We start from the raw sequence: 27,343 nt of genomic DNA on the forward strand, positions 1-27,343 counted from the left end.
GACATCGCTGCCTCCTCCCTACATCCTCCAGTTGAGTTGGTATTCTCTCTCTAATAAATTGCTTTCCATTAATAGCATTCTTTTTATTCGAGTTTATTGACAGCATCATTATTTCTTATTATTCAGATAAAAACAAGACATGTTTGATTTTATAAGCATAAATAGAAGTAGAAGTAAATTCTGCTCACTGCGCTGAGCGTAAGCAGCAACGTTCAAAGACAGTATCGCCATCAGTATTAGTTCATATTAGTGCGATATTCCGTGGCGATTGTAAGAAAGCATGCAACAATATGGATCCTAGAATGTTTTGGACTGGGCAAGAACAGAAATGATTAGGAAACAAGTTAACACAGTAAACAGGAGATTTACTTAACTTGTATTTCTCGTAGCGTACAAAGACTCATCACAAATAATGCAGCGAGAAATAGAGTCCAGCTAAGACAAGAGCAACAAGGACGTGGCTCTCTGTACTTACGCACGAACGCTGGATTTGGAGCCGTGACCTGGCGGCGTCTGTGTAGCCTCACAAAGCATCACTTACCGAAGTGGCTCCAAGTGGGTATGGGTGTATGACTGCCGCCAGCCGTCCTGTATCGTGATAGCAGAGGGAGGTCGTAGTACAGAGCCACTGGACGCCCGGTGGGCCCATATGACTGCCGAGTCCTCACATGACTGCTATAGGCGTCTAACAGAAACCTGCAGTTCCATTGTCGACTTTGAGACACCAGTATGTCATACCACATAGGAGAGTAACCTCATTGATGCATGCTGTGAAGTTCGGCGAACTGATCGCCACGCTGACCTTTCTTACTACACTGTAAGAAGAGGTGGCAACATTTGAGACGCGATTGAAAGTACCAATGTCAATAATACCTCACGATGTCTCCCAGAACTGTGTCTCCAATCTCGTTGTTCCATCGCCGATCCTCGCATGGCACGCGAGCTTTCATTATGCAAAACATGAAAGTAAATGTTCTCATTAGACGTGGAGGAAAAGCTCAGATTAGGAACGGAAACCGACCGTTTCCTCTCCAAAGTAGCCTATGGCACTTCTTTTATTAAATGCAAATTAATAAGTCTTATCCCTTTTCAAGGATTACGTGAATGTATTCGTGTGTCTAAAGGATTAAATATATCGAACTGTTAACTTCGTTTCAAAACATTGCATTGTATAGAAATAGAGAATAAAGCTTTAAACGAGATTCGAACCTAGGTTCATTAAGCAATGGGAAGAATATCCAACTGACTACACAAAAACGTTCGCCAGTCCACCTCGAACTAATAATTTGAGAGTACATGCCAATACCGATTTCTTCTTTGCGTTCAGAACTCAGAAATAATATGTAAATCCTTAGACTTGGAATTGGGAGAGATTATGTTAAAAACCTCAGTGACTCACAGCTTCTATAAAATTCGCTTCTGTGAAGCATTAACAAAGCAATAAAACGTTCCAAAGTATAACGTTTACTAACTTACTAGCTTAATAAACAAAATATCTCTATAATGAAAATTAATCAACCACAGATCAAAACAGTTTCCAGAATATAGGGACCCTAGGACTGTGATATCATTCAACACTTTTAGTAGCACTTTCCACATACAGAAACGCGTAGCACTTAAGTTAAACAGTGAAGCAGTAATTTAAGCAAAAGTAATTTAGACCAGTATGAAAATTTAAATCAACAATTCTGTGCAGCAGCCTGATGTTTACATCACGTTGGGGAATTTATAAACTGCAGTACCTTTCAAACTGAGATAATAATTTGATTCAGGTCTATGAACAGTTTAATTATTGATGTTAGCAAAATCCCAAATAATTAACCTCACATTTATAGATTCTTGGAAACTTTCAGGTACAAGGAGAACAGGAATTGGAGGTGTGGAAAAGATAATCTGCTGCGGCGACTGTGCTGGAAAGCATTACGTAACCGTGGCTTTTCATACGAATTACTCTATCAAAGTTTTTCTTTTCACTGTAAGATATCTTAGAACATTCCACATTATACCACGTTGCAATATGCTGATAGTACTTGCATCTGAGGCCCTTTTATAAAAATTTATGAGTATATTTGCCTCATTTCCGTAAGTAATTTAGGAAACTTACAAGAAACCTTAATCTGGATGGCTGGACGGGGATTTGAACCGTGGTCCTCCCGAATACGAATATGGTGTGCTGCCACTGCGCTACCTCGCTCAGTAACCATGTCAGATGACAAAGATTGTCCGTGCCGAAGTTATCTACGGGCTGAGTATTCTCCTGCAGAAGTTGTTGCCTATGTCTGTCGAGCAGCCACACAGAATATAAATCATGAAAATGAACATACAATAATATATTAATATTATTAGCAATTGTCGAAGACTTGCGATGAAGATTTCGAAGAAAACTGTGGATTCAAGTGCGTTTAAAATGTCTAAGAGAAACTTTTAGCAGTAATTTTGTTATGAACTTTCTGCGAAGAGTATCTATGGTTGGAAGCAAACAAAGTTTTCACTTTCGCATAATCAGTGGAGCTGGACAGGCCATTGATTGGGTAAAACATTTAGAATAGTTTATATTTCTGTCCATACCTTTGCACTTCAAAGGATGTGTGCTAATATCTATGATGTTGAGCGCCGTAAACCTAAAACTAATCAACCAACCTACTATGTACTTTATGACATTATAATACTTTTAACTATCGACGTGCCACAGCTTGACATTTTTACAACATTCTGAGGACAGGTCTTAAGTGCTCCGATACCTTGAAACAGCATATTTTTTAAATGTTATCAGTGGTGTTTAAGGTCGAATGCAGGTGTCATCCGGACACAGACCACAGCTGAAACACTGACGGCGCTGTGATATTTTTAGGAACTGGAGCGAATGTATGACTCTTCATGTCGTAGAGCTCTCCAGAATCCTATAACTCAGAAGAATGATGCAAATCCTCAGATGGCAGAAATGTTCGTCGAACGCATCCAGAACGTTACTTTCCTAGATGAGCCAGCAAGGCAAGGCGACGAAGCTGACTCTATGCCGAATCGTGTCACTCTCTGCCACTGTCAACGTCGTGCAGGCGTTTCGATTTCACTTACGTCGATCAGTAAACCATAAGTTTTCCGTCATCAAGTTATTACTTATGCCTGATATTTTAGTAGTTTCTTTATGTTATTACGCCGTATGGGTGTGAAAAGTCTCATGCTACATATGGGAAGCATGCAGGGTGATTCGGTGACGATGTTACCAAATTTGTGGTAAGGTCTTATGGGACCAAACTGCTGAGGTCATCAGTCCCTAAGCTTACGCACTGCTTAATCTAACTTAAACTAACTTACACTAAGGACATACACACACCCATGCTCGAGGGAGAACTCGAACCTCCGACGGGGGGAGCCGCGCGGACTGTGATAAGGCGCCTTGGACCATGCGGCTACCCCACGCGGCACGATGTTACCAACTTTCAGGTATGATGGAGAAGGGTAAATGTATAAAGTTGAGGTAAAGAGGCCGTGGACCAGAACGACCGGGTCGAAAGATATAGGCGAAAATCGTTCCGATGCCGCTGATAGTGAAATGCATGAATCGGTATCGTTATTACCGAGAATGTTGGGTAGACAACTTTCAGAGATGGTAGTATGAACCAATACAAGAAAAATGTCTAGTAAACATGGACTCTTAAATGCATACCTTGAGAGCTCTGAACGATTGTTGATCTTCGCCACTGTGAATCACATCTCTTCTACAAAGGCCCTAAAGTGCATACGTTGAGAGGTATGATCACTTGTTCATCTTCGCTAATGTGAAACATATGTCTTCTACTGGACAAGTGCCCATAGCTGTTAAGGCATGCATCTTAGAGCCCACGTTTACTAGACATTTTTTCTTGTTTTGATCTATACTATTACCTCTGAAAGTTGCATAGACGCAGACGACGTTGAATGTGACGCTCATTCACAAGAGAAGGAAGAAGATAGGAGACATCCAGTGTGCCCTTACCGCTCCAGTGACCAAATAAGTGGCAGTGAGTCAGCGGCGTTTTGGCGACGATATCACATTCTATCGTCGTCCATGACGACACCACCTGTGGCAGAGAGAAGGCTGGAAAAAATCAACCTGAACGCTTTCCGTACGCGCCATATTCTCCATGCTACAAGACAAGCTTCATGCCGCGCACATCGACATCACTCTCCTGCAAGAGATTCACGTAGCCAGTTTTCCCGACCCCTTCTATTACACAGCTAATGTCTCTTGAACGTGGAAGATGTTAGGTAGACCCGCCCCCACGGTGGGCATGTCCTCCATGCCCTCTTCAACGCCGTCGCTTTCCTGTTCCATCGTGAGGAAGAGGCAATAGTTCGATGCCGCGCGCCATCGCCTTTTACGTTTGCGAGGTGATCATTGCTTACGAACATGAGTTTCCGTGTCCGAGTATCGGTGTTGATCGGTCACTGTTGTTCCATCAGTGCGGAACGCCGAGGTCGGCACCGCATTGACGTCGATATTTTCTTGAGGTTCACCCATTAACGTCAGTTGGGGGTGTTGCAGGGTTATCTTCGCCTGAGGTGGCGGCGTGATCTGGGTCGTGACCTCGTTGGATTCGCAGGACGTCAGCACCCGTAGGTAATCGGTGGTTTCTTAGTTCATGAGGCTTGTTGCCGCTGCTTTGATGTAGGTGAGGGGGAAGATCGTCGCCACAGCCGGTGGCGCCGATTCTCCGATGGGCGTTTGTATTAGTCGGCGTTGAATAGACACCGACCTGACGTGGCCTTCCTGGCTGCACCCAGAATATGTGCACAGTTGGCCGTCCTACATCACTATAGTACAGCAAGTGCCAATGAGCAGGTAGGATGGTACGTATTTTGTCGGTTCGATTTTTATTGCGCAAACACCATTGTACACCTTGTAAGTCTCAAACGTCTGCCATTTCTCAACCACATGGCTTATCACGTTTCCGTACAGTCAGAAGGTTGCAGTCTTGACATCGGCTGCCATCTCAAAGAGGAGTTCAAAGACTCTAAGGGTGTGCAAGCCCAGGTCCGCTTGGTCCACTGTAACGACCACAGTGTGACCATTGGATTGTTTGAACTTAAGTGAGTTTGTGAATTTGTTCACCACGGTTGTGCACACGTCGGCATTTGTCATCTTGACGTAATGACACTGGCCATAATTGAGAAGTGGATGCCAACGATTTCCAGGGGATTCAGACACAGGTGGTCTCATAGGAATCGTTCAGTCTCATATGAGCGTTGTCTGGCATTATCCTGTTGAGAAGTGGTTTTGATCGTGGCCGATCTATAGGATTGCGCCGTATTTAGAACGTATACCCAACAACCCGCAACTGCTCAGAAGTAAATGACAGCCACACACAGCTCCACTGGCAGTACGCTTACGAGATGTCCACACCTCGCTGCTGCCAAGAGCAGACTGTAACTCAACTGCGCAAGTGGGTCTGGGATTCTTAGCTGGTTGAATTAATAGAAGAGACAGAGAAGATTCAATGAATAGTGCCACATAATGTCAGGGGATCGTTTACTAAGGGGGAGAGCATTACGGAAACAATCTCCAGTTGCAAACGCTACAAGGGAGGCGCTGTGCATCACTGAGAAGACTACTGTTGAAAATGAGAAAGTGTGCGTTCCAAGAAGAGTCGGACAACATGTTATTTCGTCCCATATACCTCTCACGAAATTACCGCGACGACAAAATTAGAGAAATTAGAGCTCGCATGGAGGTTTGACAGCCGTTTTTCCTTCATAGCATTCGTGAATGGAAAAACGAAGAAGGAAGCAGTTGTGGTACCGGAAGCGCTCTGCACCACACACCGTTAAGGTGGTTTGTGGAGCACAAGTGTTGATAAAATGTTCTGGAACTTTTTGTTATTTCCTTAATGATCCTTAACGAAACAAACAACTTTTCTGAATAAAAATCGCTGCATATACTGTAAATCTTTAATTAAAGGATTGAAAAATGCCGTTGATAGAGGAATTACAACAGCTGCTGCGGTTTTTCTTCAATATGGAATAGCATCCGCCCAGTAAACTATAATGAAACAGGCAGCACTACGTTGGGCAAATAATCATCACAGATTCGCACTTCGCGCACTATGCCGAGTACAGAGGAAGATCCACGCCTCTGTGTTTCAGTACATCCCACCAACGCCAGGGGTCAACTTTAGGGTTTGTACCACTGAATCGGTATATACGCTTTGACGGGACTGCAGAAGCGCAGGAAACCGTAATGGAGGGCTGGTGGGTGACTGTGACGGTGGTGAGGTTGAGCGTAAGCATCAGCTGTGGTGGTTGTTTTGCAGATGAGCGCGGCAGGGCGTTCGCGATGCGAGAGCGGCACGCGGGAGAAATGAACGCGCCCGTGGCGCCCCTCAGGTTCCACGCCAGGCGCCGGTCCACCGCTGCGAGGTGAGTCCACGAGTCGGCACGCCTCCGCTTCCTAGATTCTTCACGTCGCACTGACTGCCAAAGCTTCGATTTAGCTAGATGTAGTGTCGGTACTGGAGAAAGCTGTAAAGGGCAGCCGTTCCACAGTTGCCGAGAGGTGACGGTCGTCTCTAGTAGGCTTAAATATTATTTATTCCTTGTAGTATAAATCATTCGCGGTGGAGGTGCTGGGAGTGGTGATGCTGGCAGTGGTGATGCTGGCAGTGGTGATGCTTTTAGCGGTGTTCGTAGCGAGTTTGGTGTTGGTGTCTAATTCGCTACATTATAATGGTTTCGTTCTTGAACTTTCTGTTTCTTATGACGGTCCAGAGTTGATCTAGCTCTTCAACGTTTACATTCTGTAGCAATATGAAGCAGTTACGTTGATACTCCAATATGCTGATGCCTTTAATGGAAATAACAACGAATGTAGCTTAAGAAATCAATGACGCATTGTACAAAGTAGTAGCAGACGTAGAATAAGGGGCGATCAATAAGTTTCCGTTCGGAGGCCTTACAGTGAGGCAAAATCGCTGTGAGCATTGAGGGAATCGTTTCACCGACGCACTAGGTTGAAGATACCTGTTTGGTAAAATACTGTGTTCTGCTACCTGAAGAAATCTGTAACTACCTGCTGTACTTTATCAACCCTTCATGGCCCTTTTTCAGGGACCGCAGACATTAAATCGCATGAGGAGAGACAAAGACTGTAGGATGGGTGCTTGAGTGTCTTCAGTTGTGTGCGACTCCCTACAGATGGTAAGGAGAGGTTGGTAGTAGAGTGGTGTGGCAATTGTCGCTGTAGAAAAGTTGGACAGGAACAGAAATAATTATCGAGCAAGATAACATAGTAGACAGAAGATTTATTTCCAAGCAAACGACGACTTATTACAAATAATGCAGCAAGAAACAGAGTCCAGCCAATACAATAGCACCAAGGATGAGGTTCCACGAACTAAGCACAAATGACGGTGTTAGAGCACGACTAGGCGGCGTCTGCGAAATGTCACATAGCGAAATAGCTCAGAGTACTAGTGGGCTGTGTGACTGTCACTGAGCATCTTATACTGCAGCGGCAGAGGGCGCTCATGGTACGGAGCCGCTGGAGGTGTGACTCAGCGGGCGTACTCCATTGGGTCCGCCGGATCTCACACGACTGCTGTCGGTGTCTGAGAGGAACTTGCAATTCTGTTGCCAACTTTAAGACGCCCGTAGTGATATGTTGATACATGATACCTCGTCTCCCACTTGAGTTGGCGTAACTTCAGTGTTATGACATTTACGATATGGGGACGTGCGTTAACGTGAAGCAGCAACAGCCTTTGTTGCGTACCAGTCCACAACAGTGGTTTCCAGTACACATGCTGCCCCATACACATTCTGCATTATCCGATGGATGTCTACCGGTGTTTGTCCTTCAGCAGCCAAGAAAAGAATGACAGCACATTGGTCCTGTTTGGACGCATAGCTCACATTTCCGTACTGACCGCACACACGTTGAAAGGACACGGATGCCACACTAATCCCTTGCCGACAGAAACTTTTTGATCACCCCTTATGTCTGACTAAAAGTCTTGTACGGCTACGTTCCAGTTAATTTCAATTGTTTGTTTCAGTTGTTGATTCTCCGAAACTATGGAAAAATTCACGGGGTAATTTAAGCGGTAATTATGTGATTATATTTCCAAAACCTGGCAGGAATGGAAAATAAAGCAACCAAGGCTTCTTGGCTTCACGAATTTCCTGTTACATTTCACACGGAATAGTAGGCGAAATTAGTCCCTTTCCGAACTTGAGAAATTCTCGCGCAGCGAAGTGTCTCGCGTGACTGCAAAGATTCGCAAATTACTCCAGTTTTTATAAAGCATCAAAGATGCGTTGAGCAGATATACAACACAATATCGTTCACATCCGTAGCAGAATTCTAGAGTATATTATGAGCTCTGAAATTACGACGTTCCTGGCAGGAAAGAAGGTACTCTGAAAGAACCAGCAGGAGTTCGGGAAAAGCAGTCGTTTGAAGCGCACCTGGTTTATTTCGCACACGACGTCTTGCAGAATACATGCAGATGACGCAAGGCTGACGCAGGTAATCATGTTCAGTCTGTCTTCCTAGATTTTCGAAATTCATTCGACACTGTATCATATTATCAGCTGATAACCAACGGATTATCTTTAAAAATATGTTACTGTATCTAAGAAGTTTTACATGATACAACTCATTACGCCATGCTGCAGGGAAAATTTTCAATAGAAATTAAATTAATATTGGTTGTGCTCATAGAAGTGTGAAAGGACTTCTACTGTTATCAACAATGATAAATGATTTACCTGATTGGACTAGCACCAACGTCATCGGATTGTTCGCTGACGATGCTGTTGCCTACTGGAAAGTATCACCGCTGGATGATCCTAAGGAACGGCAGGACGATGTGGACAAAACTTAACCTGGCGCAGTGAACTGAAGTTCTCTATAAACGTGGTTAAGTATAAGACAATGTTAGAGACCCCATTACAAGTTCAGTGGCAAACTTTTAGAGCATGTCACATCGTTTCAATATTCGATGGTAGCACTACGAAACATTATGGAATGGGACGACCACGTAAAATCAGGAGGCAAGTGGAACGTTTAGAACTCCTGGAGCGATTCTGGAAAAGTTCCATGTAGTTGTCAATGATGTACCGTACAAGGCGCTAGTGTGGCCTGTTGTAGAGTAATGTTCCAGCGCTGGAAGTTCTTAGGCATTACAGCACACATCAAGCGAATTCAGAGATGCTCTGCTCGGATCTTGATCAGTCAGTACAGCTCATATGTAAGTGTAACAAAGATAATCAGGGAACTTAAATGGGAATCTTTGGAAGAAACGAGACATTCGTACTGCCCCCATGATATATCTCACGTAGAGCAGTAACAATAATAGCAGAGAGATAAGGGCGCGTACCGAGGCTTGCAAAAAGCTATATTTTTATCGTTCAGTACGCAAATGGAATAGGACACAAAGTCGGTGTCATCTGTACGAAGTACCCTCCGCCACGCACCGTGCACTGCCTTACGGTGCTTATGTGTTAATGTAGACATCAAGCTCATCGCCACCTTTTCTTGTTACTGTACTTTGTTCAAACACACATCTATGTAGCTGTGATAACACTTGGAATTCGGAGAGTGACTTAATTTCCCATTGGAAAAGCAATCTGTTTTTCGACGGTGGGCTGTATTCTTAAGGTGTGACAATTTTCATCAAAATCTATTAATTCAGTGGCAGTGGATGTGCCGCTTACCGCCTGCTCGAAGGCTGACCTTATGGAACTCTGGTGTACTCTCTAATGTGGAGTTCAAATGTTTTTAAATGTTTGGCCAGTACTGCGTACTCCCTAACAAAATTACATGCTTGCCAATATACCCCTGGAAGATATGGTTCACTTTTAAATGACAGTGTAGTTGAAATTGGCATCTCCACTAATAATAATAATAATAATTGTTAAATAAAAATAGGTTTTGCGGAAACAAATGGTTTAATTTAAAGCTTTCCACTGTAGTTGCATTACTGGGAGAGTAGTCTTTCGACTCTGTCATATTCAAGAAACTTATGGACACTTTTGAGTTCAGCCAGTCATTTTCGAATTGTTGAAACTGAAGGAGCAGACTTGTTACAAACGTTCACTAAGGTCTGATGATTTCTCTTTGGTGATAGAGTTCAAAACAATTTTATGGAAGTATAGTAGTCCACTTTACTTTCGCAATTAATAATAATGATATGGAAGTACGAATTAAACACGTTGGGGATTGTATAATCATTGTATTCATTACGTTGAATCATGTTACGTTGAACATATCAGTCAATAAAAGCATTTCAACATATATCGTTTGAACGTCAAAGAGTAAACAACTTTTTCAAACAGTAAATATGTTACTCTATGTCACGTAGATAAAACTTTAAATTACGATACCTTTTTTGTCGTCATCCGATTATGGTGATATAAAGCCTATTCGTTGACCTAAGCTACGCTCAAGTTACCTGTGAAAACCTCGTGAAAATTCATCTAGTATTTTTGGAGATTATTGTGTTCAGACACAACGATTTTACAGTTTTATTAGTAGTATAGATATAGATAACACGCTATCCTCTCCCTTTCCTTATGTAGTTGTTTCATCCACTGTATTGGATAGTTCCCTCTCTGGATTGAAAGCTCTTTATTGATACTCAAGAATTATGGTAATACGTATGGAAAACGTCGCGAAACGACAAAAGTTTGTTTCGAAAAGGAGAATCTTTTCAAGAAATCGAAGAAATTATTGGCAAACCCACCAGTACAGTGAAGACTATTATATAAATGTTTAATCAGAACAAAACCTACGAAAACTAATCACAAAGCGGTCCTTCCGCATTTCTGTTGGAGATAGAAAAAGGACAGCTACTTAGGCAAATCTAGAAAAGTCCAAAACAAAGGGCTCCAAACCTAGAAGTTCAGATCCACGCAGGAAAGTCTGTTTCAGCGCAGACTGTAAGGAATGTGCTTTATGAAATTGGGTGTGGAGGTCGAACTGCACGCAGGAAACCATACATCAGTCTAAATTAACAGAAGCAAGCGAGTTTCTTTTGCAAGAAATCATAAATCCGATTGGTTTGATTTATGTAAGAAGGATGTATTTAAGGACGAGAGCCGATCTGAGCTGTTTAAGCCAACTGAGCGAGTCACAGCGTAGAGAAAACGGAATTCTGAACTCGAAGAGACAAATATAACAGCCTCAGTTAAACATGAAGGAGGTTCAGTACTTTTCTGGGGCTGCATGAGTGCAAAAGGTGTTGAGAATCTGTGTTCTATTGATGTAATTATGGAGCACAAGGTTTACATAAACATCCCGAAAACACATCTGTCCAAAAGTGTGAATAATATGAGTCTTTATGGGGATTATATTTTGACACAAATAATTATCCAAAACATACAACTCTAGAATGAGATTTTCACTCTGCAGCGGAGTGTGCGCTGATATGAAACTTCCTGGCAGATTTGGAAGGTAGGAGACGAGGTACTGACAGAAGTGAACCTGTGAGGACTGGACGTGAGTCGTGCTTGGGTAGCTCAGATGGTAGAGCACTTTCTCGCGAAAGGCAAAGGTCCCGAGTTCGAGTCTCGGTCTGGCACACAGTTTTCATCTGCCAGGAAGTGTCACACAACTCTATATGCAAGTCTTTGGCTGTTGTATAACAGTCCCCGATGGATGCCGACACCAACGCGTCCTCAGACATTAATCCAATGGAGAATTTGCCAATAGAGAATTTGTGGAATGTACTCGACAAAAATATGAGGAATCATCAAACATCCAATTGAAATGATCCAGAGAACGCTCTACTAGAGGAATGGCGTAAAATTACAAAGCTAACCACAAAATCCCTTGTGAAATCTGTGACAAGGAGAATGCAAGAGATGATAAAGAGGAAAAGAGGACCTATTAAGTAGTATCCAAAACATTCCATGTTCATAGTATCATTTTCAGTGTTGCACACAAATGCTTATTTTGCATTCTAAATTGCCTATCTCTACTTTTGAATGGTTCAAATGGTTCTGAGCACTATGGGACTTAACATCTTAGGTCATCAGTCCCTTAGAACTTAGAACTAATTAAACCTAACTAACCTAAGGACATCACACACATCCATACCCGAGGCAGGATTCGAACCTGCGACCGTAGCAGTCCCGCGGTTCCGGACTGCAGCGCCTAGAATCGTACGACCACCGCGGCCGGCACTTTTGAATGTTATACTATGTTTATGTAACTGGAAATCTGTGTTTCTTTATTGTATCTCCATTTCACTGTAAAAAGTCCATATCCCTGTTGTACTTCATTCTGACAATTTTCCACTATCTACACACCCTGTAAATATAAACTCATGTATTATACGAATAGTTTTTGGAGTATGTGTATGAATGTAGCTACATTTACCGAACAAAGTAGTTGATCCATTTGAGATACACTGAATGTGAATACACAGTTTTAAAGAATGAGAGACGATTCACCTGCCTAAAAAAAAACTTCTTTGTACGATGATTAATACTGAACTTACCAACGTTGAAAGGCTACTAATTAACAGAAACACTGATGTGAACATTTCTCATAAATGCAGAGATATGATGCAACAAGTGAAGTATCATTAGATTAACATTCAGCAATGCTGTTTCTTTGATGTAACTACACATTCTATATTTACAATAACTTGTCTGTCAGGGGCGGAAAACTAACAACATCACAAACAGCTTAGTCAGCACCGTGTGGTGTATTTAAGTACTACTTAATAATATTGTAACCCTAACATAGTATATTCCACATAGATTAAATAGTAAAACTGTCATTTCAGGGCTTATAGGATAATTAAAGTAATTACATATGAATGGTGTGGAGCATAGTAGTTTGATGATACAGTATGAATGGCAATGGCAAGGAAAGCGTTTCTGAAGAAGAGAAATTTATTTACATCGCGTTCAGATTTAAGTGGCAGGAAGGTTTTTCTGAAAGTATTTGTATGGAGTGTAGCCATGTATGGAAATGAAACATGGACTATAAATAGTTTAGACAAGAAAAGAGTAGAGGCTTTCGAAATGTGGTGCTACAGAAGACTGCTCAAGATTAGATGGGTAGATCACGTAACTAATGAGGAGGTACTGAATAGAATTGGGGAGATGAGGAATTTGAGGCACAACTTGACTAAAAGAAGGGATCCTATGGTTGGACATGTTCTGAGGCATCAAGCGATCACCAATTTAGTACTGGAGGGCAGCATGGAGGGTAAAAATCGTAAAGGGAGACCAAGAGACAAATAGACTAATCAGATTCAGAAGGATGTAGGTTGCAGTAGGTACTTCGAGATGAAGAAGCTTGCACAGGACAGGGTAGCATGGAGAGCTGCATCAAACCAGTCTTTGGACTGAAGACCACAGCACATGAAAGGAATCATGAAGACCATGTAAAATGATGTGTTATACGTACATTAGACATTAATTTTAAGGATGTTTTATTTGTTTATTAATATTTGCACAAAGAAGTAAGACTAACGATTTGCATTGGGAATTTCTACTCCGACAGATGAAATGCCATCTGTAGTGCCACATGCCCTCCCTCTCTGAGGCTTTGTGAAGAGACCTAGGTTTTAGACTAGAACATTGGTTCATAATCAGATTATCATGAATTGGATGGATGACAACTGGTAACTTACATTTCTCATCTGACGTCGATAATTTTTTCGAGCTGCAGTATTCAGATCGGCCACCTCCCTATCGATTCCACTGCAATAGCGACATTACTTGTGGAGGCTGTGACGTCTCCGATCACACTTCATTTTCATTTCCAGTGCTTATGGTGAGGGCATCTGTTAGTTCGCACAATTTATTGCATGTGGAGAGATGTGCCAAATGGAGAAAGTCGGCTGTTCCCAACGCACAGATGCTGCAGTTAACCACCCTTCGCGTCCCCTATAAGCTGTTGGTTGGGGGACTTTGATTCGGTAACAACGCTAGCGTGAATAGGCCTACATTACCGTCTACACGTAACATGAAAGTTTAGACACCAAATTAAGAACACTGTCTTAGCCTCATATGGAGCCATCTCCATTAGCAATCTACCAAAGTCTCTTAATGCATTAACATTTAATTAAATTTCATGTATGTTTTTGGAATACGTTGCACATAATAAGAGGCAAGTCATTACCTATCAGTGGAACAAAAGGGGCCAAGTTTGAGCGATTTTATCTGAGCTCAACTAATCGGTAATTTTCAAGAAGCGGTGCAAATCGAAATCGCTGCCTCACTACGAGCGATATGTTGCGAAGGCTCGACTCTCGAGATATTGACAAGAGAGACGACAAAAGACGAACTCATTGAAAACAGAAAGTCATTAAAAAGAGTGAGTATTCGCAATTTTTTCACTCAGTGAAATAAATAATATCGTTTACTTTACTCATCAGATATATCGTCGTCGTGCACAATACTGTGTCTGGTGTAGGCACCATTCATTTGTTGCTGTATCCATGATACACGTTTTACACATCTTTTAGGAAAATTGGGAGAGTCTCGCAGGAGAGAGATTTACCAGATAGTCGTAAGTTGTGAAAATATAAAAACAGAAATATTTACTCTCATACCACGTTTTACTACTCTTGCGCGACGTTCCATTGTCAAAGCAGAAAACAATATCCGTATTAACCGCATCGAGAGTCGACTGTTCGATATATATCGCTCGCAAGCAGGCCACGACTTTAATGGCAGCGTTTCTTGGAAATTGCCAACGGATTTAATTAGTCTGCGCCTCAACTTCGATGTGTATTTCGGAATTGTCGTGTACGTATGCCCGTTTGATAATGAAGTGATTACTTTGGAGACGGTATAAAACACTGCAAAACAAAAAAAAAATAAACAGAAGAAAAATTCCTGAGATTTTTGCACTATCCATATCTGCCACTGTCACAAAGTCCCCCTTCAAACCCACACGAAGTAGTGCACATAATTAAAACACTATTGTCTCCAATGACGGTGCAAGTCTGGGGTTTTTTGAGAGGAAACTGAACACTGTAGGTTACATCACATCGAATAAACCATTCTGTTGCCGTTCCTGCAACACCAGGGAGATAGTCTCGCCTCGTAGGACAATGTCTGAGCACACACACTACTAGCGTTACTGAACGTGCTCTGCAATATGTTCGTCAGTGTCACTCTCCAGGACAATGACTAGAACTGGCCCCTCTGTAGTCCATGTGGGGCATTATTAGTCGGCGTCTGGTCCCATCTACTTTATCCATGACTCCACCTGACCATTCGCGTCAACAGGTGGAAGTAACGGTATAGCCGACTCGTCTTGCTATCGTTACTATGCAATACTGCAGGACTTCGTTGTAGCCAGAGGAGGCTACACAAGGTAATGGAATTATGGTCGAAGACAATCTATCGATAGATTTATGGCGCTGAGATTTGTGTGGGATCCAGTGTAAAATTCTATAATATGAGAAGAAAATTTATCCTGTGCTATTGTTGCTGTAAGCGTAAATTTTTAATTTATTTTCAACTGGGTTGAAAGTAAACAGAAACAGTTATGAAGAGCTGCTTAACACAGACTCCCTTCTCACGTTACACATTGATGCAGCTACTGAACCTCTAATAATTATGTGTGCCCTTATAACAACACGCGCAATGTGAGTAGTAATAGCAAACAGTGTCAGTTGATCTCTCGGATTTTTGACAGGGAATTTTGCAGTCTACAGAGAAGTGCTATCGTGGGAAAATTACTGCGTATTGCCTGTATATTTACATATATGTTCTAGTTCTTGCTGTACACAGCTAGGTATAATCATGTGCAGCTGTGACATAAGGTGCAAAATACTACTTAAACATCAGTATAATGTTAGCATCGAACGGTGCTTCAGCACGAGGAATCCTTACCATGCTTAATCTGAGTCTATGCTAGCGTGATTCGGAAACTAGATGTGAATGTCAGCGAAAATTTTAAACTGTCAAATTGATAGAGAATAGAAGACCACTGTTCAATAAATTTCTGTGTTTTAGTAAAAAAGAAATACATTTCATGAGACCCATCGCAAAGGCAGAATCATTGGCATGAATATTCTTTAGTTCCCCCACGTGCGAAGGGTGTTGATTCCGCAACTGTGTATTCAATTAATGAAAAGCGATTGGAGCGGCTTTTCATTAACCTGCATATTTTTATAAAACTGCAGCTATTTTGTATGTCCTTTTAACTTTTTCGTAATTTTTTCATAGCCACCGTTAAAACAGTATTTCACGTGATGAGAAGTTAATCTAGACACCTGCGTTTCTTAAGGGAAAGAAAATCTGGTTACACAACAAGAAGTTATTGCAACATCGTTTCAAAAACGTGAGATATGAGAAATGACCATTATTGCTCGTAGATCACGGAGTAGAAAAATCTTCGGACCTTGGTAGGAATTCCGATACGTTCTGTCGTATGTGGTCGAGGCTACTCCAAGAAGCCGCTGTTGATTGTAGGTTAGCGCAACATTCTTGGTATCTCTGTACATCTCAGTCATACCCATCCATTTGACCGTACGTGAATTATTCAGTTGAATTATTCAATCTTCCTTCAACACTACGCCCGTTGTTAACTTTTCTGTTACTCTTTCGTATGACAGCATCCGAAAACAAGCGAATAGATGTAATTCACAGAAAGTCTGAGTCAGGCAATATTCAGCATTTGTCATTCGCGTCATAGTTCTATGTGTGCCGAAATTCCGCGTAGGCAGCGTCCGTTTGCAAGTGGGTTTGCGTCATTGCCTGGCACGGTATGTATGATCGATTCTGAATCGACAGACTCCTACGGCCGCTCTGTTGTGGTCTGCTGAAGAACGGCCGTTTGTCACGCTTTACTGTCGCTAGAAATGTGTTTGCCCACGCCATACAGCAATGTTCCGTACTGTATATAGGACAGAGCTGTGAACGCTTATCGTTGCCAGCGGCGAACATGGGAAATAGGCTCGTCAAACGCAGTCCATTTGCAAGACTTGATAAACCAGAAGTTCCTGTCTATCACTGGTAACGCACAGATGAGAAATGGTCGGAAACGTATCTTTACAACAGATTGCTCTATCACAGACTACTTTGGACTTGACCTATTCGTATAGCTTTAAATCGAAATAGGCTGGCGTGAAAGACAGGGAGGTGAAAGAGATTCGTGCCAGATTACCGACTGTAGGTCAGGTACACCAGGCAGCCCGAGTATGGCTTTTGGGCGGTTTTCCACACTCGTGTAGCCAAATTCTAGGTTGGTTGTCAGCCTTCGGCTCAGAAACGCAACACAGAAGAATAGTTAAAATTCGGAAACAAATAAAATGAAATTTATACGATACATAGAAACATGAGGAACAATTTAGCATCAGTTTGAATATAACCAGAACACGCAATTGATATTGACTAGTAGCAAGTGTACCCAATGTCTTCTGTCGTGAAATCTTTAAACTGTATAACCGTTCACTGTTGTTCTTCTACCAACTGAAAATGCCGGAAGGCTCCGGGGTTTAAAAGCTTCCAATATTGTTGCACTTTCAATTCAAGATGTTTTTCTTTCGTACTAGTAAGCGTCAGAGACAGATAGAATACAGAAAGTGTTTGCATGTATCTGAACGTTACCTACCTGACAGCAAAATAATATGTACAAATCCCATACAAAGTACGCTCTCAGTTCATTACGTTATAGGTGAGAGGTACCTAGTGTATAGTCGCAGCATTAGTGTGTTCGGAGATTAAAAACTACAGTTTTAGTATAGCTTTGAATTTTATTTGTAGTCAATCGTGATTAGTTATCTCGAACTAACCGACTTCCATGAAACTGTTATTTGTTGCTGACTCCTATCCTAGCTCAGATACCGCCTACTCTCTTGCTAAACTCACCAAAAAGTGCTATTCAAAATTGCAAGACCAATGCTATTACGAATTAAGTAAATGACGTGGAATTGGACATAAATCAAGAACCAAAGAAAAACGTATTCTGTTGACGGCGAAGAAAATAATCGCTCACATATACTGAGATTTCATGCCTTACAACATTACAAATTAAGTCCAATCATGCAACAGTAATTGGTTTGGTTTTAGCTACTTAGATGTCCTCTAAAATGGCCGCCATGTTAATAACATAGCCTCACAGATTTTCCCATTCTCCTCTGTCATACTGTAAGGAGCAGTGAAATGAAAACGAGACAGACTGTAGAACGAGCATGGCGCGGACGTTGGTAACGCAGTTTCGTGTATGTCAGCTGGGTGTCTCACACCTTTTGGGTCAAATTAAAACAGGTGATAGTGGGTCCACAACCGATTATATTGAGATAGAGAACCAGTGGTCTGAAAGTCATATTTATCGTGTTATGGACATACACAGCGTACACCGAATGACAACGTAGCTCATGGTAATCAAAATCTACATCTCCATGGATTCTCTGCAAATCACACTTAAGTGCCTTCATAATAATTGTCTATTATTCCACTCTCGAACAACTCGCGGAGAAAACGAACACCTATATCTTTCCGTGCGAGCTGTGATTTTCCTTATGTTTTTGTGATGATCGTTTCCCCCTATGTAGGTCGGTGTCAACAAAATATTTTCGCATTCGGAGGAGAAAGTTAGTGACTGAAATTTCGTGAGAAGATCCCGCCGCAACGAGAAACGCCTTTGTTTAAATGATGTCCACCACAAATTCTGCATCATGTCCGTGACACTCTCTGCCCTATTTCTCGATAACACAAGACGTGCTGTTCTTCTTTGAACTTTCTCGATGTGCACCGTTAATCCTGTCTGGCAAGGATCCGACACTGCGCAGCAGTACTCCAAAAAAGGACGGACAAGCGTAGTGTAGGCAATCTCTTTAATAGATCTTTGCATCTTCTAAGTGTTCTGCCAACAAATCGCAGTGTTTGGTTCGCCTTCCCCACAATATTTTCTATGTGTTCTTTCCAATCAAGTTGTTCAATGTATGCACGGCAACGGCGCAAGTAGTTCTGCCGCACTCTCTCAGAGATCCCTGGTATATTTGTATCAGGAGACAGACAGCATGAGCCCTTGGTGGTCGGGGGTGTACGCTGTTCACAACCCGCCCATGTTCTTGTGTACAACAGACATCCGGGATCTTTGCGGGAGTGCGGCACAAATACATGCACTGAGAGTGGCGGCCACCCATTTGAAGGATTGAGGCGTTGACAGTAACTAACCTTATAGTTAGTCCCACATGCTCATCAAGCAGAAGACAGTTTTGTGCCATAATCTGTAATCATAGAAAAAGGCAAATAATAGAAAACTGTAATAGAAAATGACTGACATATTCTCTTTTTGATTTAAACAACACTCATTTTATCATAAATATCATGCCACTAAAAAAATAGTCTATTTTCAAGCAAAATATTCTTTTTGATCATTTCAATATGTTCTTACATATTGCTATTACTTGTATAAACATTCATAATTAAACCATACGTATCAAAACAGACAGTATAATGTAAGTCAATATCCTTCTTAATGCCTTTGCTTCTAACATGTGAGAGTTAACATGTCAAATCACAACACCTTCAAACATGTAAATTTCCTGTTTTCCTTTATTTTTGTTAGGAGTTTCACCGTTACACTACGACCTCTTCCGGACCCCTGACCGACGTGCGGGAAGAATCCCACCTCTTGTACAATCGAAAGAGGGGCCACCATACAGTCACTGGTATCCGTAGACTTCTCTATAACACAGCGATCTCTTCGATTATCACTTGTAGACTCAGCATTCAACATTCTGGCGGTTACACTGGTTATTAATGTACCAGCAATTCAATGGATTACCTCGCGCTTATATTAACCTGTGATCTTGCAATTTTAATCACTTACATATTTTACCTAGATAAATACATGCCCAAAATTTATTACTCTACATTAATTATCTTTTGGTATTACCATTTTTCCGTCGATGTATTAAGTGCAGAGAGTACAAACAGTGAACATTATATGACTATGTAACTGCAATCTCCCCCTGTCCTTTCTAGTTGATACGCTCCAAACCCTGACCTTCTTTTGTTTTATCACACTTCTCTCCCACAATTCAGGGCATCGTTTCTTCTTTATAAATCCATGTAAATCGTCTCCGGATTCGTCTGACGGTTCTATCACCGAAGTCATTTCGAAATATCACAGCTGTTTACTCCATCCCGCTACAGTGTTGCCATCACGCCTGGAGTTCTTTCGTGCAGTGTAGGGACTTGTCTCTGTTCAGGTCCTCTTTCTGCACGAAACGAAATTTCAGCACTCGGTTTGATAGGAAAAAAAAACACTCAACAAACCCCATTTTAGAACCAACAGATCTGGAATCGTGTGAAAATAACAACTACAGTAATAACTCATACACCCCAAAAATCATGACAAGTCCCGTTTGTTATCTGAACGCCTTAGTTACTACGAGCTACGTTGTTCGTATGCGGCGTACACTGTGTATGTCCATAACACAATAAATATCCGTTGCCGGCAATTGGTTCCCTATCTCAATATAATCGTTTGTGGACGCCACTACCAACGGTTTCAGTTTGACCAAAAAAGTTTGAGTTGCCCTGCAGAAGTGCCTTCTATTTGGACTCACCTGGGAACAGCGCGAACGTTCACCATTGTACTAATTGTTTGTTAGATGTGTCTGAGCTGAGGTCAACGACTCGTGTGTACATCCAGCTTCACTATGGAGTCCGGGAAAGAGGAACATGGAGATATAGTACGGTTTTTGTTTGCAGAAGGAGTGTCAGGAAGTGAAATTCGTACCCGAATGTCTGCTGTATATGGCGAACACAGTATGTCATTTGCGCGTGTGTTTTGCGTGGATTGAACGTTGAACTCGGGTGTCACTGAAAGACAGCAGTCGACCATGACAGGCTCATCGTGTCATTACCTCTTCTTTCGTTGTTGTGGTGGATGCTGCCGTCAGAAATGACCGCCAGCGGACGGTGTAAGACATTTAGCTCATTTTGGGCATCATTCGCGGTACTGCTCACACTATCATGGCAGAAGATCTGATGTTCCGGAACGTCAATGCGCAGTGGGTTCCCCACGGCCTGACCGGAAGTTGAACAGAATATCGATAACGCTGAAGTACCTGGAATGGTATGACGATGAAGATTATCGTTTCCTGCTCCGTACTGTCGCGGTAGGTGAAACATGGTGTTACCATTTTGAGCCGCAGAGAAAGCGTCAGAGCCAGAAATGGAAGCGCGTGGATTAACCCCCACCGAAAAAATCCAAGGCCGTGCACGCTAGCTCCGAGAGAGTCATGATGACCTTTTTGTTTGACTGCAAGCCCCAGCTACTCTTTGACTTTCTGGAACATGGTGCCACAATTAACGCACAGCGGTACGTGGACAATTTGCAAAAATTGAAGTGCGCCATCAAGTTCAGACGCCCAGGATTGTTAATGGACGGCATCATTCTGTTGCAGGTTATTGCCTGTCCACATGTTGCCAAGGCTGTTCAGACTGCGCTGCAGAAGTTTCGATGGAAAGCCCTTACACATCCTCCATACAGTCCCGATCTCTCCCCATGCGATTTCCATATTTTTGGAGCTCTGAAGATAAACGTTCCTTACCGTCGATTTCGTTCGGACGAAAAGGTGCACGCCTGGGTACAATCATGGTTCCATAGCCAACGGTAATCATTTTTGCATGAAGGCATTGACCTTCTTGTCTCATATTGGCATACATGTGTTAACAGTTAAGGTGAAGTAGTAAACAGCTTACTTACTTAATTTATTCCCTCGATCTGTTTTTCATTTGTCTCACCCTTAGTCTTGACTTTAAATTTGTTTTATCCACCTGTGTTAGTTTTAGAAAGGCGATTCGACAAGTATGGACCGCCCTTTGCATTGGAGGGAGCAATATATTTCTTGAGAACACAGCGTCGATTCACGGTAGCGTCAATGATTTTTGCGTCTTAGGAGGACTGGCTTTGGGTGTTCTTCGCGTTGTGGTGACAGTGGAGGACATAAATGAAGGCCTCAGGTTTGGTACACTGTACTGTAATGACCAACAGAGCGGTGTGCTAACCACATGTTACTCTTTGCTGACGTTCAGTAACACCCACAGACATCAGTCCGCAGCACGTGTTCCACAAGGCCTGATTTTGAGACTGACGCTTTCCAAGACGCGCAGTGCCTTTGTTGTAACGTCTCACACTGGAGTTTGATGAAGTTCTCTCTGTCGCTTCCACGCTAGCTAACAAAACCCCTGACTAAGCTTTCAGCTCCTCTTTAAATCTTATACACCACTTCCGTTAACCCATCTTGGTAAGAGTCCCAACCGGTGAACAATACACAAGAATTGAAACTATCTAGCAAATGAAAGATACATGCCGGATCCGAAATCGATATTGGAACCTTGCCTTTCACGGACAAATCACTTACCGACTGAACATCCAGGCACGAATCACTATCCGCCCTTTCAGCTTCAATTCTGCCAGTCCTTTGTACTACTCTGTAAACTTCACGGAAGCCGTTCTGTATACTTTGCTCTCCTAGCGCTCCTAGAGGAAGGAGTGCTAGACCAGTAAAGTATACAGGAGATGTTGTACTTGTTTATGTTAATTGTCAGCAGCTAGTCGTTGTAACCCACAGGCTGGGCTTCCAACAGTTGCAGCCATGCCGAGACAGAACACGGAAGGGGCTGCTGTCAAAGCCGCTGGGACACCTGCCGTCCCCATCACCGGCCATATGCGAGAGAAAACCGAGAGGAACGAGTGGCTCGTATAGCGTTATATGGTGGTGGCTGCGGCAAAAAGCGGGCGCACAGCTGGTAGCCGCCTTGCCTCGGTTCTGATTCCCGGAGCCGCGAGTCGCTGACCGGTCAGCCCGGATTGGAGAGAAGCCCTGCGCCAACTGGTTCCCGCGCGATCGCCAGCTCGTCTGCAGGTGGCAGCCGCTGTAATGGACACGTCTCCTGCGGCTTGCGGGCGGGTCGGGAGCCACTCCGTCATCAGACCAGACCCGTCTAGCTCGCAGTGCCGTCAGTGTCTAAGGAATCTGGGGTGTGTTAGGATATGCTCGTTTTCGTAATGGAAGACTTTGCCGGGGCGAAACAGTTCTTGGGTGCTGATTAATTTTACGCCAGCTCAGTCTTCTCGCAGCACCTACTTAACCGAGGTCGTTATCCAGCGTCATTGCAGCGACACGCGGGTTTGTGGTAACAGGTTCGAATCCAGGGTGAAGCTTTCACCTCCTTTGATTTGTGATCGCATCCTTAACTCAACGGTTTGGCCGTCCGCATGCCAGGCGTAGGACACAGCTTCGATTCACGGTAGCGTCAGTGAGTTTTACGTCTTAGGAGGACTGGCTTTGGGTGTACTTTGCGTTGTGGTGACAGTGGATGACCTAAATTTAGGCCTCAGGTTTGGTAAACTGTACTGTAATGACTAACAGAGCGGTGTGCTAACCACATGTTACTCTTTGCTGACGTTCAGTAACACCCACAGACATCAGTCCGCAGCACGTGTTCCATAGGCCTGATTGCGGATTTACGTTATAATAGCTGTGTGGCCACCAAGGATAATGAAGGGGGTGACGCACTGTGCCTTGATTACCAAATGAATGGACAGTGTCGCACAGAAATCCTACACCTCTCAACTGTTCCTTGTATCATAAGGCCTAAACCACAGTTAATGCTGGTCCTTCCAACATTCGTCGCCTGCTTGGTGCTATTCAAGATCGAGAGGTATGTGCCATCAACAAGTTTCATCCCATCCATTTCTTTCATTTTGGCAATTCTCCGTAGCAGTACAACCACAGCCGCACACTACACAGTAATTCATCTCAGACATCCCCACGACTTCTCACAACGCTCAAGGAAGGGTAAATATCCTACCTTGATAATATAGTGTGTTTCAGAAACATCCATATTCAAATTCTAGGTTGCAAGTATTAAATTGGCAGCGACTGAGTTCATCCATTGCCGTCCAGCTAGCGAAAACTGCAGGAGAGCCTCGTGACTCAGGTTTTGAATTATTATTTATTGCCGCTGCTGTTGTACAACACATATGGAAATTTTGTGGAAGCACTTTTAACCTGCTCTTGTGTGATCATTGTACAGAAAACTTATACAAATAGAATTTCTCGACGTCCTAAGAAAAAAGAATTATTTTTTCAAGCTATTTACACTTCTTTTATGCTAATAATATTACTGTAAAACTGTCGTGTCTGTCTGTTTGTCTGTCGGGACACGCTGATATCAAAAACCACTTGACGAATTTTCAGGGGTTTTCACAAGCGACATAAGTTTAGCCTGGAGCACCGTATAGGCTTCATTTCATCAAAATCGAATCACAAAAAAAATCATAACTTAAAGTTTTATAAACGTGAAAGCGTATTTGTCTCTTACGTTTTCACGACTAAAGCGCTGAACCGATTTTCTTTAAATGTGGCAAGGAGATAGCTTGAACGACGAGGAAGAACATAGCCTACTTTAGAAAGTGTATAGTACAAAATATTTAATGATTTGTAGAATATTACGCGAATTACGGAAATATATTTACTCTTTGAAAAAGCTATTCATTCTTTGGCTTTTGAGTTCCATCATATTTGTGAAAATGCTTTTATTGATTGATGTGTTGTACATAATACGATTCTCCAACATAATGAATAGAATGGTTATGCAATCCTTAACGTGTTTAATCCACACTTCTACACTGCAATATAATACGTGCGAAAGTAACTCTGTTACGTTTTCATGACCAAACCGCTGAATCAATTTCTGTGACACTTGTTGTGAAGACAGCTTGAACCCTGAGAAAGAACGTAGGTTACTTTATAAAGTAAAAATAAATAAATAAATAAATAAATAAAGTAAAGTCGACACTTAAACGCCTGAAATACGGCATGGAGCACTTTTGTTTTACATCAGTGAACACAAACCATGTTAAACAATTACAAAATTTGTTGCATAATGTACACTCTGTATAATGTATAGCTACTTCAGCAGCACAATACATAGATGCGCACACGTGCCCATTCACGTCCGCATGCGCCGCAACGCTGTATGCATTAGACGTCGTCGTGTGTTGGGGTAGTTGGAAGGGTGGGGAGGGGTGCATCATGGTACACGTACGCGAACAGGCAGACGTGTGACGTGCTGACGGTATTGCGGGTAAAATAGATTACTTACTTACCGTTACTCATCATAGCTACCGTTAACAGCTAGTAATGATTCAAAACATGTTCAAATATGTGTGAAACATTATGGGACTTAACTGCTAAGGTCATCAGTTCCTAAGCTTACACACTACTTAACCTAAATTATCCTAAAGACAAACGCACACCCATGCCCGAAGGAGGACTGGAACCTCCGCCGGGAGCAGCCGCACAGTCCATGACTGCAGCGCCTGAGACCGCTCGGCTAATCACGCCTGGCTAGTAATGATTATTTTCCTTGTTTCTCACAACATGGTGCATGTATATTCTGACTGGCAACCCTTTCGGAGCTTGCATGACTGGCTTGTTATAAATGTAGGATCCAAGTCCGTATTCCAAAAGCTACCTTACGATGTGCAGTGGAGGACCGCCATTCCTACCACCCGCCCAGCCATACCTTTCTTCTAGCGTCTCACATTGGAAGCAGTTTGGTGATTGTAGTGCGCCTCCGTAGCTGACAAGGAGCACATTGAGTGCGAGGTCGCAAGTTAAATCCTTAATAAGGCTCATTTGAAACTGATGTGTTAATAATTATGACAGAAAAAATATTTGCTGCTAAAGACTCACCACGTGCATCAGGAGGGTAACAGAAAAATGAGTGTCGTGGAGGTACAGAAATCAAATTTCTATGGGGAGTATGTATTATACTCCACAATATGGACATCGTCGACATTCAAGAAATGTTCAAAACAAAGCATTAACTTGTACCATGAGTACAGAGTATTAAATGGGGCGCCGCAGTGACACAAAGGGTCGTACGATCAAGATGGAAGGCAAACTCCTCGGGAGTTACAAACCGTGCAGGATGTTCGGCTAGGTGCCCACTCTTAAAGGTTGCATACAGAATCATACTGGTGTAATAGGGTGAAGAGAACTGATGAAATGTGATGGCATGCAAGCGAATGCGAAACAGTCTGTCGTGGGACTTAACGTGAAAATGGCTATCCTTTAAGGCGTAACTGCAGATAGTGCAATAATATGTTTTATAGTCACAGAAAAAACAAGCATCCCGAGGCTGAATTCGTCCAGTGGTTCCAGTTGGCATGAATTGTAATGTCACACACATTTCAGGGGGGATAATATGTTATAAAGGAGTATGGTTTTTATATTCAAATCAGGAATCAAGCGATAGCAAGTTATTTTGACCAGCTATTGGAAAAAAACAGTGCTCATACCGTAGTTGTAGTTCTCTTACGCTCATTTTCCCACTCTTGCTTGCTGTGACGTAAATACTCCGTACTGCCCCTGCAAGATCACGCACGCGAGAAAGAATCGTAGGGAGCAGAGCACCTCCAACTTCTCGCAGCATAATAAATAACTTTCCAGCCAATTTATCATACAGATTAACGGTCGGCATAATTGTATGCGAATGCGTTAAGGCATTGATGTAAGTGGATCCTGATACGACTCTCTTGGTACCTCTAATTTCTAGGATTCCTTTCATATGCATTTCCTTGTCAAATCCCGACTGGTCGGAGTTGAAAACAAATTCCTTACTGAACAATGGGATAAGTTTGTTTGTCTCCTCTACAAATATTCGGGCCGATTCTGCAGTTTGCTGTGCATCGTCAAGTTGACACTTTGTTGGAAATTTCGTTGTCTTACGTTTACCGTGTCTGTAGCACTGTTTGAAGTTCTGCAAACATCCACTGCTTCCTTTGAAATCACTTTAATGTATGCCGCGCACAATGTAGTGTGCATAACGTAGTAGGTCACTATCTTACACATCCTGTAAATTGTATCGAGTATCCTTGAAACGCGCAAACACCAGTTTTTGTAGCAAGTGTACCTTGTCCTACACGGTCACAAAGCTGCGGAATTTTTAGAAATCTGTTCATAACTTTTTTTTTACTATGCTGCGGATGATCTTCCATGTACGGAATTACGTTTAGTACTCGTTCTCTGGAAACGATTGTCCTTTACTACGTTTCACTGAAAATGGAATTTATGGCTCCCTAGCCGACAGGATGATGAACTACATGCCTCAACAACTGTTTCAGTATCACTTTCACTTGCTAAGCACGAATTGTAATCATTGTTCTACTCATGTACATTGTCCGCACAGTCAAGCGTTTACGACATCACACATTATACTGACACATCTTGCAGAAACGCTAATATTCCATCTGCCGCTTGTCTCTCACTCTGCGAAATTCCTTGGGTCCCATCTGACGAAATATCAACTTCGGTAACTGTCGTTGTAGATATAATGCAATGTTTGCTTTGTTTATCGT

General features: G+C 42.5%; 1 protein-coding gene across 4 annotated transcripts in view; it reads left to right on the plus strand.

Moving 5' to 3' along the window:
* The window catches only part of LOC124555563 (carbohydrate sulfotransferase 5-like), a 641,036-nt gene that overhangs the window by 483,980 nt on the left and 129,713 nt on the right, over nucleotides 1–27,343 (plus strand). The window contains exon 2 of one of the 4 annotated variants that reach the window (XM_047129520.1): nucleotides 6,291–6,396. The exons of 2 other annotated variants lie outside the window; for them this stretch is intronic. In XM_047129520.1, coding sequence (XP_046985476.1) covers nucleotides 6,314–6,396 — 83 coding nt within the window. In that variant the 5' untranslated portion in view covers nucleotides 6,291–6,313. Of the gene's footprint in view, nucleotides 1–6,290; nucleotides 6,397–22,966; nucleotides 23,638–27,343 lie in introns of those variants that run through there. One more of the 4 variants, XM_047129519.1, reaches the window with a different exon arrangement.

This window comes from Schistocerca americana, chromosome X (assembly GCF_021461395.2).
Source record: "Schistocerca americana isolate TAMUIC-IGC-003095 chromosome X, iqSchAmer2.1, whole genome shotgun sequence".
Lineage (NCBI taxonomy): Eukaryota > Metazoa > Arthropoda > Insecta > Orthoptera > Acrididae > Schistocerca > Schistocerca americana.